This window comes from Mya arenaria, chromosome 16 (genome assembly GCF_026914265.1).
Source record: "Mya arenaria isolate MELC-2E11 chromosome 16, ASM2691426v1".
NCBI lineage: Eukaryota > Metazoa > Mollusca > Bivalvia > Myida > Myidae > Mya > Mya arenaria.
In genome coordinates this window covers 45,305,021-45,322,498 of record NC_069137.1, presented here as the reverse complement: position 1 = coordinate 45,322,498, position 17,478 = coordinate 45,305,021, and the positions used below count along the sequence as shown (strand labels likewise).

At 36.3% G+C, this 17,478-nt stretch overlaps 1 protein-coding gene across 1 annotated transcript; it reads left to right on the top strand.

Moving 5' to 3' along the window:
• Positions 1 to 3,193: 3,193 nt before the first annotated feature.
• Positions 3,194 to 17,293, top strand: LOC128221711 (uncharacterized). The gene is made up of 11 exons (XM_052930312.1): positions 3,194 to 3,391; positions 7,751 to 7,884; positions 8,369 to 8,562; positions 9,645 to 9,759; positions 10,021 to 10,235; positions 10,456 to 10,608; positions 11,879 to 11,902; positions 12,507 to 12,608; positions 16,333 to 16,458; positions 16,683 to 16,787; positions 17,184 to 17,293. The coding sequence occupies exons 1-11, from the start codon at positions 3,194 to 3,196 to the stop codon at positions 17,291 to 17,293; spliced, it is 1,476 nt and encodes a 491-aa protein (XP_052786272.1).
• Positions 17,294 to 17,478: the final 185 nt, after the last annotated feature.

Below are 17,478 nucleotides of genomic sequence, written 5' to 3'. Positions count from 1 at the left end.
TGACTGGCTTATATACTACTACCGGGTATGTAGTAAAGTGACAACATGGCATTAATTACCAATAGCGTTTATTTTGTAATGCAAAATTCACCAGCCTTACATTTTTGTACAGTTCGATATTTTTTTCTTAAACATATACTAGTATTACTGTTTGAGGAAGGCATTGGCACATGATGCATGTTAACATTCTAAAATGCCTTGCAGCATTTTTAATGGTGTTTAGCTTGGACCAGCTCAAAACCAAATAATAGGGGTTGGAAAGTCTTTGGTTTAGGAGTTAAAAAGTCTTTAATAAGGTTATTAAAATAATTCAACTAGGGGTTGAAAAGTCTTTGTTATAGGAGTTAAAAAGTCCAAACAGGTAGGGGTTGAAAAGTCTTTGAAATAGGGGTCTAAAAGTCTAAGGGTTGAAAACTGAAAAGTGTTCTTTTTTAGAAGGGTTAAAAAGCCTCTTGGGGTTGAAAGGTCCTGCTCCCCTGCAGAACAGTGTGTATGAAATAAACTATTATCTTAGGTAAAACATTTCATATGGATTTCCATCAATTAATTACATCTTCATTAAAAATCAAGAAAATGGTACATTTTCTGTGTAAAGGTACTGACAACCGAAATAACATTTTCAAGCGTAAAGGTGAGTATAGCTTTGAAAAAATGAATAAGTTCTTAGTCGTTTGTAACCACAACTTAATCGATTAAAAATGGCGTCTGAGGAGATGAAACTAGTGTAAAGATATTTAAAAAAAATGGAATTTGTGTCACTGGTTGAGTAAGAATACTTCAGGTAATTTTTGATATGATTTATTGCATTCAAATTCATTAAAAGATGCTTAAATCTTATCGCTAAGATATCAGCACAGAAGTATTAGCTTGGAATTGGATGGATACAATGTCAGGACACAGGTAAACAATAAAACAAAACTTCAAATATATTCCTAAATAAATAAATAGGTGTTCTTTTAAGAGATTTAGGAAAGTTGAAATATTTTCCCATTAAAATTTATTGCCAGAACCTCCAATTGGATTAAGCCCATTGCCAATGTTACCAATTGGAAGATTCCAATGGGACAATGTTCCAATTGGAGTTTTCCAATTTCCTGACTTTTCCCATATTGAATTGTGGGAAATATCCAATTGGAAAAAATGGTCGACGGGATTTTTTTTTACAAAAAATGATAAAAAGTACTATAAACGCACTTTTTCTAGATAACATTATAACCATTAATGATAATGATTGTTATTAATCACTAATTCCTTTTTTGAAAATGTGGGAGAATTTTCCAACAAAAAATGTTGGGCTGATTTTCCAATTGGAAAAACCATTTTTCCAATGGGAAGGCCATTTTCCAATGGGACTCCCATTGGAAAAGTTGACTTTAAATGCCAAAAAAACATATTTCTAAATTAAATTTCAGGAAACAAAAAATATCTCTTATTAGTATTACCTAACACATTTTAAAAATACAAAAATAAAAAACATTGGGTGAAAAATAAAAAAAATAAGTTTGCAAAAATTCCGGATTTGCAAACTTAATCCGGATGCTGTTCATATATGACAGGCACCACAGGGGCGGTACTAGCACTGACCTTGACCTCAAGTAAATGTAATGATCAACATATATGACAGGTAACACACGGGCGGTACTAGCACTGACCTTGCCCTCAAGTAAATACAATTATCAACATATATGACAGGTATCACAGGGGCGGTACTAGCACTGACCTTCCCCTCAAGTAAATACAATTATCAACATATATGACAGGTATCACAGGGGCGGTACTAGCACTGACCTTGCCCTCAAGTAAATACAATTATCAACATATATGACAGGTATCACAGGGGCGGTACTAGCACTGACCTTGCCCTCAAGTAAATACAATTATCAACATATATGACAGGTATCACAGGGGCGGTACTAGCACTGACCTTCCCCTCAAGTGAATGCAATTATAAACATATATGACAGGCACCACACGGGCGGTACTAGCACTGACCTTATCCTGAAGTAAATGTAATGTTAACATATATGACAGGTAACACACGAGCGGTACTAGCACTGACCTTGTCCTCAAGTAAATACAATTATAAACATATATGACAGGCACCACAGGGGCGGTACTAGCACTGACCTTGTCCTCAAGTAAATACAATTATAAACATATATGACAGGTATCACAGGGGCGGTACTAGCACTGACCTTGCCCTCAAGTAAATACAATTATAAACATATATGACAGGTATCACAGGGGCGGTACTAGCACTGACCTTGCCCTCAAGTAAATGCAATAATCAACATATATGACAGGTATCACACGGACGGTACTAGCACTGACCTTGCCCTCAAGTAAATGCAATAATCAACATATATGACAGGTATCACACGGACGGTACTAGCACTGACCTTGCCCTCAAGTAAATGCAATAATCAACATATATGACAGGTATCACATGGACGGTACTATCACTGACACTGCCCTCAAGTAAATGCAATAATCAACATATATGACAGGTATCACACGGACGGTACCAGCACTGACCTTGCCCTCAAGTAAATGCAATAATCAACATATATGACAGGTATCACACGGACGGTACTAGCACTGACCTTGCCCTCAAGTAAATGCAATAATCAACATATATGACAGGTATCACACGGACGGTACTAGCACTGACCTTGCCCTTAAGTAAATGCAATAATCAACATATATGACAGGTATCACACGGACGGTACTAGCACTGACCTTCCCCTCAAGTGAATGCAATTATCAACATATTTGACACGTATCACACGGGCGGTACTATCACTGACACTGCCCTAAAGTAAATGCAATAATCAACATATATGACAGGTATCACACGGGCGGTACTAGGACTGACCTTGCCCTCAAGTAAATGCAATTATCAACATACATGACAGGTATCACACGGACGGTACTAGCACTGACCTTGCCTTCAAGTAAATGCAATAGTCAACATATGTGACACGTACCACAGGGGCGGTACTAGCACTGACCTTCCCTTCAAGTAAATGCAATAATCACATATATGACAGGTATCACACGGGCGGTACTAGCACTGACCTTCCCCTCAAGTAAATGCAATAATCGACATATATGGCAGGTATCACACGGGCGGTACTAGCACTGACCTTGATCTCAAGTACATGCAATTATCAACATATTTGACAGGTATCACATGGGCGGTACTCGCACTGACCTTGCCCTCAAGTACGTGGAGGCGAACAGTTTCACCCAAGCCGCCGGCGACAGAGCAGGAGTCGCAAACATCCTCATTGTAATGACAGACGGCAAGTCGAACGTGCCGGCAGAAACCGTCAAAGAGTCTGCTCATATACACAGCAATCTTAATGCTAAGATAGGAAGACCTTTAAAGGCATTTCTTGTTGTTTTGTGTATTTTGCTTTAACAACAATAAGGTCTTGGCTACTGTAATGTCCCCGGTAGTTTCCGACATTGCTTTGAATCTGAACTAATGTGTAATTCACACATTATATTTACCTTCGTTTAAGTTTTGGTCAGTTTCAATTATAGTTTTTATTCAAAAACTAGGCCCATATGGGCATCAGTTTCACAAACAAAATACTCAATGCATAAACATAGCATTGCATGATTAACATACAAGTGAACACATGTATGCACAAATACATTGTATTTGTTAATTAAGGAAACATCCGATGCATTATGAAATTATATTTTACCGTACTATAATGGAAAACTCAATTGGGTCAAACTGGGCTAAATGGCCCCGACGTACACAGCTTCAAATACGAGTGCATGACTGGGTGGCTTACATGGTTTACCTTTCTAGATGAAATTCAGCCATTTGTTAGTGAAAAGAGATTATTGTTTGCCAGACATCAAGGTTATATGTTAACGTTATATGTCACTGTGTGTATACCACGTGATAAATTACGTCATAAATGCTACGTCGGAAGGCAATATTTTGATTTGAAAAAATTACTTTAAACAAAGATAACTTCACTATTCACCATTTTAAATGAAACATAGCGCAGTCTACGCCGATTACAGAGCCCTGCCTTTGGTCTTTTGCCAGAGTTTGATTGAGAGTTTAGTTTCATTAAACACTTCGGCAAACCTTTTCACAATACGGCCGTCTGACGTAGCACTGTCAAAACATGATTTTGGAAACAGGTTTGTCGAAGTGTTTGATGAAACTAATGACTTTACCAAATTTCGGTCATAAAACAAATGCAGGGCTCTTTAAGAGGCATAGACTGCCCTTTGTTTCATTTAAAATATAATTTAAGTCTTCATTTTAAGCAAAATGTTGCCTTCCGACATAGCATATATGACGTAATTTATCACGTGGTTTACACACACTGTATGTGCATGCACTCGTATTTGAAGTTGTGTAAGTCTGGGCCATTTAGCAGCAGTTACATGCTTATACATTATATAGTTACGATGGAATTTAAAAGTGAACTTACTATTGAGTATAAATAACCGTTAAGTGTTCTGACAAAATTGTAACTCATCTAGGTGACCTTACTTTTAACCTTGTATGAATTGAAGACCGAGTTGTTTAGACAAGATAATGTTACTAAGGAAAGTTTCACTAACATCCTGAATAAAACTTCCGACACTTTACGGATTACTGATATCAAAAGTTTAGATTATAAACATTTTAAAAGATTAATAAATGAGTATCAAAGACTTTTAACCACTTGAATATCATTTGAGACCTGTTTTATCACACAAGATCCTCTTGGTGTTCCTGTTTATAGATTCATGAACGTGCTTGTTGAACACGTACGGTATCTTTTGGAACGCGGCCATATTTTGTTACAAAATATTTCTTTCTCTTTTAAAACCGTTCGTTTGACTTGTATGAATAATGACGGAAATGATAATAAAGAAGAAGAAGAAGAAGAAGAAGAAGAAGAAGAAGAAGAAGAAGAAGAAGAAGAAGAAGAAGAAGAAGAAGAAGAAGAAGAGGAAGAACAAGAAGAACAAGAACAAGAACTAGAACAAGAATGATACTAAAACTAATTCTGATACTAATAATAACAATAAAAAATATATTAAAAAAAAATAAAAAAAAATAAAAAATATTATATGGAGCACAGAAATGGTTTTGTTTAACATCAAATATTTTATTGTTCACCATTCAAAGAACATTGATTTAAGATATTTCATAAATATTATAATTTTAACCCTTATGTCGAGATATGCATTTTTCAAACGATTGCTTCCATAGAGACCTGCATATGTGAAAAGATGATAAATGATAATTCAAGATTTTTTTGTAACCCTGTGTTTCGCATGCTCTTAATCTGTCTTTAAAATGATATTTATTGTAAATGTACGTGAAGTTAGCGGCCTAGCGGCGTGAAGTTAGCGGCCTAGCGGCGTGAAGTTAGCGGCCTAGCGGCGTGAAGTTGGCGGCCTAATTATTTTTTCTATTTCCAAGTAATTGTTAATGCGTTTTTATTTAAAACAATGATAAATCAAGGTTTTTTATTCATACAGTTACATAGCGGCCTTAAATTGTTATCTATTCAGAACATTTTTCTTTACCTTTTATTCTAAAACAATTTTAAATTAACTGTTTTATGCACGAATTATCACTCTGAAGCGTTTATCAACTTTTTTTTCAAAAAAGTCGATTAAGAACTTCAGCGACCTAGCGGCATAGCGGCGTGAAATTAGCGGCCTAGCGGCCTAGCGGCCTAAATTGAATCCTATTTCAAAGCATGTTTACAAGCATTTTCTTCTAAAACAATGACATTTTAACTGTTTTATGCTCAAATTAACACATTGAAGCGATTATCAACAGTTTTTTTTTCCAAAACGTCGATAAAGCAGTCAGCTAATTCAAAGCATTAAACATGCCTGTTCTTCTAAAACAATGATGTATTTACTGTTTTAATGCACACATTATCACTCTGAAGCGTTTTTCTTTTTTTTCCAAAAAAGTCGATCGAGCACTTCAGCGGCATAGCGGCCTAGCGGCGTGAAGTTAGCGGCCTGGCGGCCTAGCGGCCTAGCGGCCTAGCGGCCTAAAATGTTTTCCTATTTCAAAGCATGTATACATTCATTTTCTTCTAAAACAATGACATATTAGCTGTTTGAATGCACAAATTAACACTTTGAAGCTATTAGCGATAATCAACATATTTTTTTTCAAAAAAGTCGATTGAGCAGTCAGCTATTTCAAAGCATTAAAAATGCCTGATCTTCTTAATCAATGATATATTTACTGTTTTTATGCACAAATTATCACTCTGAAGCGTTTTTCAACTTTTTTCAAAAAGGTCGATCGAGCACTTCAGCGGCCTAGCGGCCTAGCGGCGTGAAGTTAGCGGCCTGGCGGCCTAGCGGCCTAAAATGGTATCCTATTTCAAAGCATGTATACAAGCATTTTTTCTAAAACAATGACATATTAGCTGTTTTTATGCACAAATTAACACTTTGAAGCTATTAACGATTATCATCATTTTTTTTTAAAGCGTCGATAAAGCAGTCAGCTATTTCAAAGCATTAAACATGCCTGATCTTCTAAAACAGTGATATATTTACTGTTTTATGCACAAATTATCACTATAAAGCGGTTTTTTTTTCAAAAAAGTCGATCGAGCACTTAAGCGGCCTAGCGGCCTAGCGGTGTGAAGTTAGCGGTCTGGCGGCCTAGCGGCCTGGCGGCCTAAAAGTGCTCGATCGACTTTTTTGGATTTTTTTTTAAAAACGCTTCAGAGTGATAATTTGTGCATAAAAACAGTAAATACATCATTGTTTTACAAGAACAGGCATGTTTAATGCTTTGAATTAGCTGACTGCTTTATCGACGTTTTGGGAAAAAACTGTTGATAATCGCTTCAATGTGTTAATTTGTGCATAAAACAGTTAAAATGTCATTGTTTTAGAAGAAAATTCATTTATATATGCTTTGAAATAGGATTCAATTTAGGCCGCTAGGCCGCTAATTTCACGCCGCTATGCCGCTAGGTCGCTGAAGTGCTAGATCGACTTTTTTGAAAAAAAGTTGAAAAACGCTTCAGAGTGATAATTTGTGCATAAAACAGTTAATTTAAAATTGTTTTAGAATAAAAGGTAAAGAAAAATATTCTGAATAGATAACAATTTAAGGCCGCTATGTAACTATATGAATAAAAAACCTTGATTTATCATTGTTTAAAAAAACGCATTAACAATTGCTTGGAAATAATTAGGCCGCCAGGCCGCTAGACCGCTAGGCCGCTAACTTCACGCAGCTAGGCCGCTAGGCCGCCAGACCGCTAACTTCACGCCGCTAGGCCGCCAGGCCGCTAACTTCACGCCGCTAGGCCGCTAACTTCACGCCGCTAGGCCGCTAATTTCACGCCGCTAGGCCGCTAGGCCGCTAATTTCACGTACATGTGGTGTAAACATATTTTATTTTATGAAAAGGGTACAAAAGGCAACGTATATTTTACACAAAATTTAAGAATTTGATCTGAAGGTAAAAAGCTTATAAAGATCTTCTTCTGCTACTTCAATAACTCAAACTGCAAGTACTCGCCGATCGGGATATGTATTAATTGCACATGTCCGTCTAGACATTTATGAATGAAAAAAACAACGTATGGTTTATCAAATATCAGATTACAAAATTAAATGTATATATGTTATACAGTCATATACATAACATATTGAAACGGATAAAAACGAAGGCAGAGCGTATATAATGTTTATTTCCGAAAAATATCTTACCAAAGTTGATTATTTGTTTTAGATTTTCGCGATCGGTATCGGGTCCGGCGTGAACAAGGCGGAGTTGCAGACGATCGCCACGAACAGCCAGCACGTGTTCAATGTGAGCAGCTTCGACGCCCTCAACACCCTACAGGCCGAGCTGAAAAAGACAGCGTGCAGAAGTAATATTTTATTCAAATTAATACGTGAACACAGAATGCTTATCAATGTTAGATTTATGTTTCAGGACACCCAACCATGATGGCAATGATTGTTTAACCATCGTAAAATATCTATTAAGTAGTAAACGGGATGATATTCGGAAAAACATGTAGACATCGTTTGAACTTTAGTCGAACCCCGTTTGGTCGAACTCGCTTAGCTCGAATTCCTCGTTGGCTCGAACTGGATGTAAAGGACCGATTTCATTAAACTGAAGGTAAGCAATACCGTGAGTTCGAGCCAACGGGGATCTATTGTAGTCGTATATTACGATGGACACGACCATGACCTTACAAGTAACTTTATTTGTTTTCATTTGGATTCTCTTATTCTTTTTTCCTTGCCCTATTCGTTGTAACCCTATTATGGAGTTTTTAGTCTTTAGATTGATTTGTGTCCAAAAATCAGATTCACTTCTAAATATAACCCTCTACAGGTGCCCCAAGTACACCAACGTGCCTTCCACGTGCACATTCGTCGCCGACCCCAAGGACCCACAGTGTTGCCGGGTACCACAGTGTCAGAACGCCGGCGGAAATGTAGGAACAACGGGATTTGTTGGCGCCTTCACCGGATATGGCCACCCAACCAGCATCATATCTGGGCAGATCAGCCATACCAGTTACAACAGTAAGAACGGAGTTCTTTTTATCGCTGTGTAAGGTGATCAACCAATCATTAATTCAAACACAGATGTGGTATAGTTTTAAGTTACAAAATGTTAAATTTGAATATTGTTAATGTTTTAACCGAGTGCTGTTTTATATAGATATTGTGCTATTTAAGAAATAAATTAACACAATTGCTTTATAATCATAGTGATATTATATTTCATTACTTCTCTTATATATTTATATATCATAATCGTAGCATCATTCTGGTGTTACTCAAAAATGAAGTTCATGCAAAAAATGATATGATGGTTTTCAATATACCTTAACACCTGCCTCAGTTAACACCTTAAGGGTGGGGGGGAGCTAAAAACGTCCATCGTCCGGGTTTTTTATGGCAAAAATGAATAAAATATGCCCAAATGCACCATTTCGGACTCGTAATTGTTGAGCTATTTTTGGGTGAGAACTCCCCATGCCAACACGTTATACCTAACCAATTTCGGTTCTGAGGGAAGGGCGCAGGTCAAAAGGTTACGCCCCTAAGTTACACCCCCTCTAACGTCATATATGGATGCGCCCCTGCTTAAGCACCAACACATATTTGCATCCTATTTATGAAGCCAAACTCTCTGTGACTTCGGCCAGTGTATGTGTATATAGGCATGGATAATGAATAATAAGTTTCATAAGCCCCCTTTCAAACTTTCAAATTGAATAACGAAAAGTGCCGACAAAAAACAGCTCCTCTTTAAAATATGTTTATTTAAGCAATCGTAACAACTCGGCCATCTCCGGCAAGCTTCGAGCCAATTCCTAAATCGATACTGGCCGAGGTGTTCCGATTGTCATTTAAGCGGTTAAAAAATAATATCGGCATTCGAATGATGACTGTTCACACATTCCATGTTATTATGGGTTGTGTTTATCTTGTTACATAACACTAGACACATATCAATATCGCAGTAGTATGGCATAAAGGACCTCGATCTGGTCTGCAATTCCCAGTTCACGGCATCGAATACTGCTGCCTTTAATTACATTTTGAGTTCAAGGGGATCTAAATTGCTCAGTCCTGTATATATGTTTTTTATCCTTCAGGCAAATGTCTGTACAAGGGTCAGGTGTACGCCCAGGGCGCCACGTGGCAGGACGGCTGCGCCTACGACTGTGAATGTGTGGACGCCAGCAAGGGAATGTACAGGTGTAATGAGAGGTGAGTGACGTCATTTCCAGTGTGAGGGGATCCATTTCCTCACGCAGTGAGATAGTAAGTGCAATACCTCACGCAGGAAAGATTTTGACATATGTAGTTATAAAATGAAAATACTGAAAGAACGCTTCATGAAAATATGAAATTAGAACAACTCCATTGTTTATAACGAAAGCTTTTAATCGCTATTGCCTTTGGAACTATGAAATTACTTGGAACTATTTCATGTACGCCGTTCGACTCAATACGTTTCCTTTTACGCAGATGCGCAAGAATCGCGTCCGTACCAACTGGCTGTTCTTTCGGCCAGGACCCGCGCGACGCGTGTTGCCAGGTACTGAAGTGTGACGCGGCCCAGACGTTCGGCACGTGCCAGGACAAGGTCAACTGCCAATCGTACGGCAATTACGTATGTGGACAGCAGTATGAAGGATGGGCGAGGGAGAACTGCGGAAAATTCTGTGGCTACTGCGGTGGCGGTACGGGCTGCCTTGTTTGTTTTTTAAATTGGTTATTCATGAGGCTATAGATAGATTTGCGGCTGCTAATTTCCGAATTTTAAACACGTTGTCGCGTATGGTGTATTAATGGAGGTTTTGTATTTCTTCTATACTATTCAACTTTATTGTTGGATGTAATAGTTGTTTCCAAGCGCTAGATTGTGACCGTCAACTTTCTTTTGTTTATTTTTACGTATAGGTACCAACCCGTACTTGGCGACGGCGCCACCTAGCGGCGCATGCGTGGACGCGATCCCGAACTGTGCCCAATACGATGTCAGTGTGTGCACGGACGCCCAGTACCGTCCATGGGCCGTCGCCAATTGCCCAAAACACTGCAACATGTGTGGAGGTATGTGGAAACAATTTAAGCAATGGAATGCATACTTGTTTTTTGCTAGCGCCAAGAAAATATGATTAATGCATAAAATGAAAAATATATCAATGTTCATTCAATTCCACGTCAATTTTTGACACCTTTTTCTAGTCACAGGCAAACGGTCTATGTTTACCTGGGGTCGTATTCAATAAGCATCTTAGTGAATATTTTCAACTTAGTTAGATTTTCGTAATTTTTCACGCCATTTTTTTTAAATATCCGCTACTTTTGATCAGATCTATTCATGTGCATATATTGTTCAGACCGTTTTCTTGCTTATTTTCATGGTTTTGGTGTACAAAGATTGTTCTTTTTCTTATAATTCAAATAAGAAAATAGCAAGTTTTCTCTAAGTTGAAAAGTGTTTCTAAGATGCTTATTGAAATCCACCCCCTTGCAAGCATTTTTAGTCAAGAATACTAGTACAAGTACGAACAAGTTATATATAGGTTTTCCCATAAGACAATTATATGTTTTATTTTGTTAAGATATGTATTCCCATTATTTACTATTAAACATTTATTCGAGTTTGACATATTTTAGATAAATAAGTTGTATTCATCGTTCATTGTATTTTTCACCTTTTAACACCAGTAAGTTTAAATTGATTGTCAGTGAAGTGTATTATTGAAAACATAATTAAGATTCCCAAGAGTTAAGTCAGAAAGTTTAACTGCTAGATAAAATTACTACGCGATCTACTTGCAGCGGACATTAACGTACCACTTTTTGAGTATGTAAACCGCCCAAATACATCCGAGGTTGTTTTCGATAAAAATGGCCGAGGAGTTCCGAATGATACAGAGAGTATATTCAGGATAAGGTTTTTGTCAGATTTGTAGGTTAAAGTAAACTTTTTTTTTAATTTTAAAAGTTAAAACTAATGATATGAATAATCAATTCCGATGACAGGGACAGGGTGCGTTGTTTTGACACAAACCTATGACCACGCACCCCACTGTTCTGAATTAATCCCAAGCTTATTGATAATGATGGGAGATCTGTTACATTTTTTTTTAAATTTTATTCTATAATCTTTGATTTGTAATTTATCATTAGTAACAATTCTCCCAGCATTACCTATAAGCCTTGGATTGTTTCAAAACAATGGGGGCATGGTCATAGGGGGTTGTCAAAACATCGCACCTTGCCCCTATGATTCCGATTTGAAAACAGTTGTAAACCAAAGTAATGCATAATCGTTTTGAAAGTTAATAACGAGGATGAACATTGATGTCCATAGGAGCAGGGACGGGGATAATCACTGGTAAGCATATTCATAGTTTGCAAGGCTTTTATTATTGATATGTGCGTTTGCTTATCTTAGGTTTAGATCGGGCTTTGCCTTAAATCTTTCATTCGGAACTCCTCGGCCATTTTTTCAAAAACAACCTCGGATGTATGCCGGTACATCTGTTGAAGTAGTCCGTATTTTTTTAAATAAAAGCATTAATTAAATGTAGTGTTTAAGAGTTGTATTCATTGCTCTCAGTTTAAATTGATTGCCAGTGAAGTGTATTATTGCAAACATTATTACGATTCCCAAGAGTTAAGCCATAAATTTTAACTACTAAATAAGATTACTACGCGATCTATTTGCAGCGGACTTTAACGTACCACTTTTTAAGTATGTAAACCGTCCATATACATCCGAGGTTGTTTTTGAAAAAAATGGCCGAGGAGTTCCGAATGTAAATCTTTAAGCCGAGGACGACCAGCTTGCTTATGGATAAAGGCCGGGATTGATGATTTATTCAGAATTATCTGTATGTATGTTTGACTATATACCAAAACGCTGTCGTTCCACATATTTTGTTGTTAAAAAGGATATAATGAATATATAGACTATACTTATTTGATTTTTGGAACAGGCACTGGTACTGGTACGGGAACTGGCACTGGTACTGGTACGGGAACTAGCACTGGTACAGGTACGGGAACTGGTACCGGTACAGGAACTGGCACTATCACAGGTAATGATACAAGGGATTTGGAGCGTACCAAATGGTTGTTGGGACATTTTACACGATAGTTCCTTGGAATTATCAATAAAACATTGTCGAATTCCGCGCTCTGCTATTTCTATGACTCTGCAGAGTATTGTATCCAATGGAGTTGTATTAGATTATAAGGGAAACTTGTTTTGCTTCCCACCAAGGGCAATTTTGTAGAACATGATTTTATGAAAGTGTATCATCATATAAACATTTTAAGACATGTTTACGCCTTGGCCGTTGGGGCGTCTGGAAACTAAAGCACCATGTTAAAAAATCGTTACTAAATAATTATCAGCTTTTGAACATAATGTTTACTTGTAAAAAAAACTATAAAAGAAAAAGTATAGAAAACTGTTTTAATTTAATTATACATGACGTAATAAAACATCATATTTTTTTTCAGCGAAAAAAGATGTTTCATGTCCGGAAAAATTGTTATTTACGTTACTTCCAAACTTGCAATTTTTTATGATGAACATTAAACTACAAAATAATCTGCATCGATTTTTCGGAGAAGACTAATTCAACATTAAACTTCAGACATAACTGATGAATAAGACATAAACTCAAGTATGGTTTCACTGTAATAAATTTACGTGTATGACGTCACATCATAAGAAAAGAAAACTACCTGTTTATACATATTTTACAAATAAGGCCTGCAGTGAGCATTTGATGTCACTTTGCAATGCTATCTATACAATGCTACTTGTTCATGGCATAAAAGCAAAGTGCACAAATAATAAAGAAAACCAATCACATATTGTGATAAATGTGCATGTAGAATACATTACTATGTAAAAAAAACAACTTTACAAACAACTTTAATGTTAACAGGACAAAATTTATTGACTTAACACTTTTCTCATCATGTTATATTCTATTATGCAAGTTTTAATTGCAAAAAATGAGCGACTCTAAAATTTAAAGACATTACTTCAAATTTCTTTCACATCACTTGACATGTTGACTAGATAACACAACACTCCTAAATGTTTTATGTTAATGGAATAGAAATATCACAATTACATTTTAAACGGATATAACATTGCATCCGTAAATTGTAGTAATAAATATGGACGCTGTATTGAGTATGAATAAAATATATCTCTTTTATATGCCATTTTACAATTTCTGTTGAACAAATACATATATTTTATGTAATTGTGTTTTTACATTTAATAGTTTGATATTCTATTTGATCTTACCCGTTTTTTACAGAATTTTTAACATTCAACACTTATGTTTTAGTAACGAAATCATGGTTACGTAAGTTATACTAGTGGTTTAAATTAGGAATAAAACAGTGTATAACTACAGTGTTTAATTTGTAAAAAGTATTAGTGATTTATCAGGATGAATCGTTGTTGTGCAAAATACAATTGTAAGCTACGTAGATTACACACGCATTATCTGTGCAATCATAAGGAAGTTTAAGGAATTTTGATGAAATTGGGTAATACGTATTTAGAATATGACCTACCTTTTTATCAAGCGAAATGACATAACTTTATTTGTTTAAGCACTCTGTGTAACCTATCATTTTTGTAAAAACGTTGTTTTTATATTACATTTAAAAAGTCACGTAATATACACCAATTCGTGCAGTCTGAGTTATTTAAAAACCCTTCATAGAACTTAAGATGGATCATTTACCAACTAATTTTATCTCATTAAAAACCATCATTATACATGGAAGAAAAAGTGGAGATAAAATTTATAAAAAAAACGTAGGGTAACGTAGTTTAAATGTCCGTTGCTCACTTATGCCCTCTCCCTCTGAGCGTAAACATATCTCATTTTGTGGCGTTTCGCTTAAGCTTTGGGAAAATTATATCCTTCATAATTGCCCCCGGGGCTGGGGAGCAGGGTCAACTGGCAGCTTAAGGTCTATCTATTATGGATGGATCGGGTACCGAGGATGCAGAGGACTAGAAATTGTAAAGTGAAGGGACACATGTAAAGGAAATTAAAGATGCAGCAGACAAAGTATGAATATATAAAAATGCATTTAATAAGAACATGCTTGGTGAAAATCCTTTACTTCATACTATTATTTAGAAGGTTTCAGCGCAAAACAGAAATTGTACTGTGCTTTTATTGATTATGAAAATGCTTTTGACCCTGTTATACACGATGCTTTGCGGATTAAATTAGTTCCGTCTGGTACAAGTAGTTAAATGATAACCATGCTTATGTCCCTATATGCAAATGTTGAGGCGTGTGTTAAACATATGTTATATTCAGAACTGTTCGATATATCTCTTGGAGTGAAACAAGGGGAACCTCTTTCTCCTCTTTTATTTATTTTGTTTATTAATGACATTCGGGAGTATTTAGATTTTGAAAATCTAACCCAGAACGATATAATTAAGCTGTTTCTATACACGTTACTAATTGCTGACGACATTGCTCTGTTCACAACTGACCCTAATAGTCTTCAAGCACAACATGCAATACATAAATATTTATGCAAGTTGGGTCTTGAAAATTAATCTAAAAAACTAAAATATGTATTTTTGAAAAATGAAAAACATTGAATCGCTTTGTTTGGTCCATTGATAATAATGTTGTCGAAACAATGGATATCTTCTGTTATTTGGGTAGGTATTAAATTCAATTACAATGGAACTTTTTGTAAATGCAGTTAAAGCGCTGAAAGATCAAGCTTTGAAAGCATATAATCACATTGTATCAATTTTTGGTAGAGTTAAACACGACGTTTAGACTAAACTCTTATTGTTCGACTCTATGATTGCTCCTATTCTTATGTATGGTTGTGAGGTTTGGGGTATATGTGACATGAAATAGGTGGATAAACTCCACCTTAAATATTGTAAAAAAAAACATTATTGGAGTTCGCTCTCAAACTTCTAATGCTGCTCTACTAAGAGAGCAAGGACGATTCAGAGCACTTAAAGTTTGGTGCAATATCAAATCTTCCCCAACCTCGCTTATAAATAATATATATTGTGAAAAGTTAATGATGTTAGTTTTGTTTACTGCAATGCTAAGGATAACTGGTCTAAATATATGAAGAATGTGTTAGACACCCTCGGTTTTAGTTATGTTTGGTCTTCTGATCATATATCAAATTGTTGTTTTATATCGTTAAGACAACGCCGCCACGATCAATATGTAAAACACTGGACTGACACCATTCATTCACTACCGAAGTTAAATTATTATAAACAACTCAAGTTAAATTTTGAATTTGAAAAGAATCTCGATTTCATAGAAATATAGAATTGCATTAACGGGGTTGCGACTATGTTCTCACATTCTTGAAATTGGAGTTAGAAGTTACAATCTGAATTTTATTTTTTGCTTGCTTGTCCTTTTTTATGACTTACGTCTACAATTCAATGTTTTCAATTCGTGGAATACCTTGAATAAATTTAGGGTATTAATATCCTCAAAAGCACAAACAATATAAGACATGTATCTTAATACATTTACAATGCTTTTCAACGACGTTCTGCCAGTATTGACGCAGTTGCTTCATAGTTAGATATTACAATCAAGTAAATTGTTATTGTGTCTATACTATGTACGTGTGAAATGTTTTTTGTTAGTTTATTTTGTATTTGTCACCTTTTAAATTTGTGTACATTTCATCCTATGTGTATGTTTATGGCCAAAGGCTTATGTATTGCCGATATTGCAAATTAACTTGGAACTGTAATCTTACTCTTCTTAGGAACTGGGTCTGGTAGCTGTATGGACAAGTTATCCAACTGCGCTGCCTACACTCAAGATGCGTGCACGGGATTGTACGAGCAATGGGCACGTGACAACTGCGCACACTACTGTAACCTCTGTCCAGGTAATTGGTACCTGTTTGTACATACACTTGCTTTAAGACCTCGTGAGAACCATCTTCCAAACACCCACTGTTACTGTAGACAATTAGTCATTGTCCGTCGCCCGTCGTTGGCGTCGTCGTTAAGAACTTAAGAGGTGTTTTAAGTTAAGAAAATGTGTTATATTCTGTTCTCTGCATATGATGTAAAGTAATTGACAAAACATTTGTTGTAACCGCTGTTTCAGCGACGGGTTCTGGTGGTGTAATAACCGGATCCGGTACCGCGGCACCGGGCACTGGGACTGGAACGGGAACCGGCACCGGCACTGGCTCGGGATATGTGGGATACAGTGAGTATTTTAAACTCCTCCTTTATTTAAATAGACTTCTTATATCAATAAGTCTGAAACTTCCTGACATTTTATACATTCTAACGTTATGATTCTAAAACATAAACTATATCTAAAGTATTACAAAAGCAGTCTAAATTTCTGACTGTTCATTGAGAGTAATTGTTAAAGCGACAATATATTCACCATTGCAGTTATTCGCCCGAGGTCATTCAATGATATTCTTAGACAAAATCAATCTCTTTAAAATCATATCGTGATGTTCGCTTTATTTCACTACGCAGTATGCGATCAGAGAACATGACTTTGGAGGCCATTGCCGCCGTAAAACGATTACTTGGGATCTGATTTTAATGACATTTGGACAGAGTCAGCAGTGTTTTGTTGTATTTTCAGGTGGCGGTTGCGTATATAAGGGTCGGTATTACGGAGCTGGTGACCATTGGTATGACGGCTGTACATGTGAAAACGGACAGACGGGCTTCTACAGGTGTGGAGATAGGTAAGAGAAAACCAAGGGATAGGTTCTTTTTAATTTGTCCCATTCGGGAGCGGCTTGTCTTAAATAGGAGATGTATATGGTAAGTATATGATACATGTATATATAACTAGCACAGGCTGAAGAGTCGTTAGGGAGAGGTCTGTCTTGAAAAGGGAATGTATTACCTGTACAGGCTGAGCCATCGGGAGA

Bases quoted from the DNA above. Each gene is read 5' to 3' on its own strand.
- LOC128221711 (XM_052930312.1), top strand. From the start codon at position 3,194: ATGGGCGGTACTCGCACTGACCTTGCCCTCAAGTACGTGGAGGCGAAC. The intron at 10,609-11,878 runs GTATGTGGAAAC...TGATGTCCATAG, and splicing joins ACACTGCAACATGTGTGGAG to GAGCAGGGACGGGGATAATC. The intron at 12,609-16,332 runs GTAATGATACAA...TACTCTTCTTAG, and splicing joins AGGAACTGGCACTATCACAG to GAACTGGGTCTGGTAGCTGT.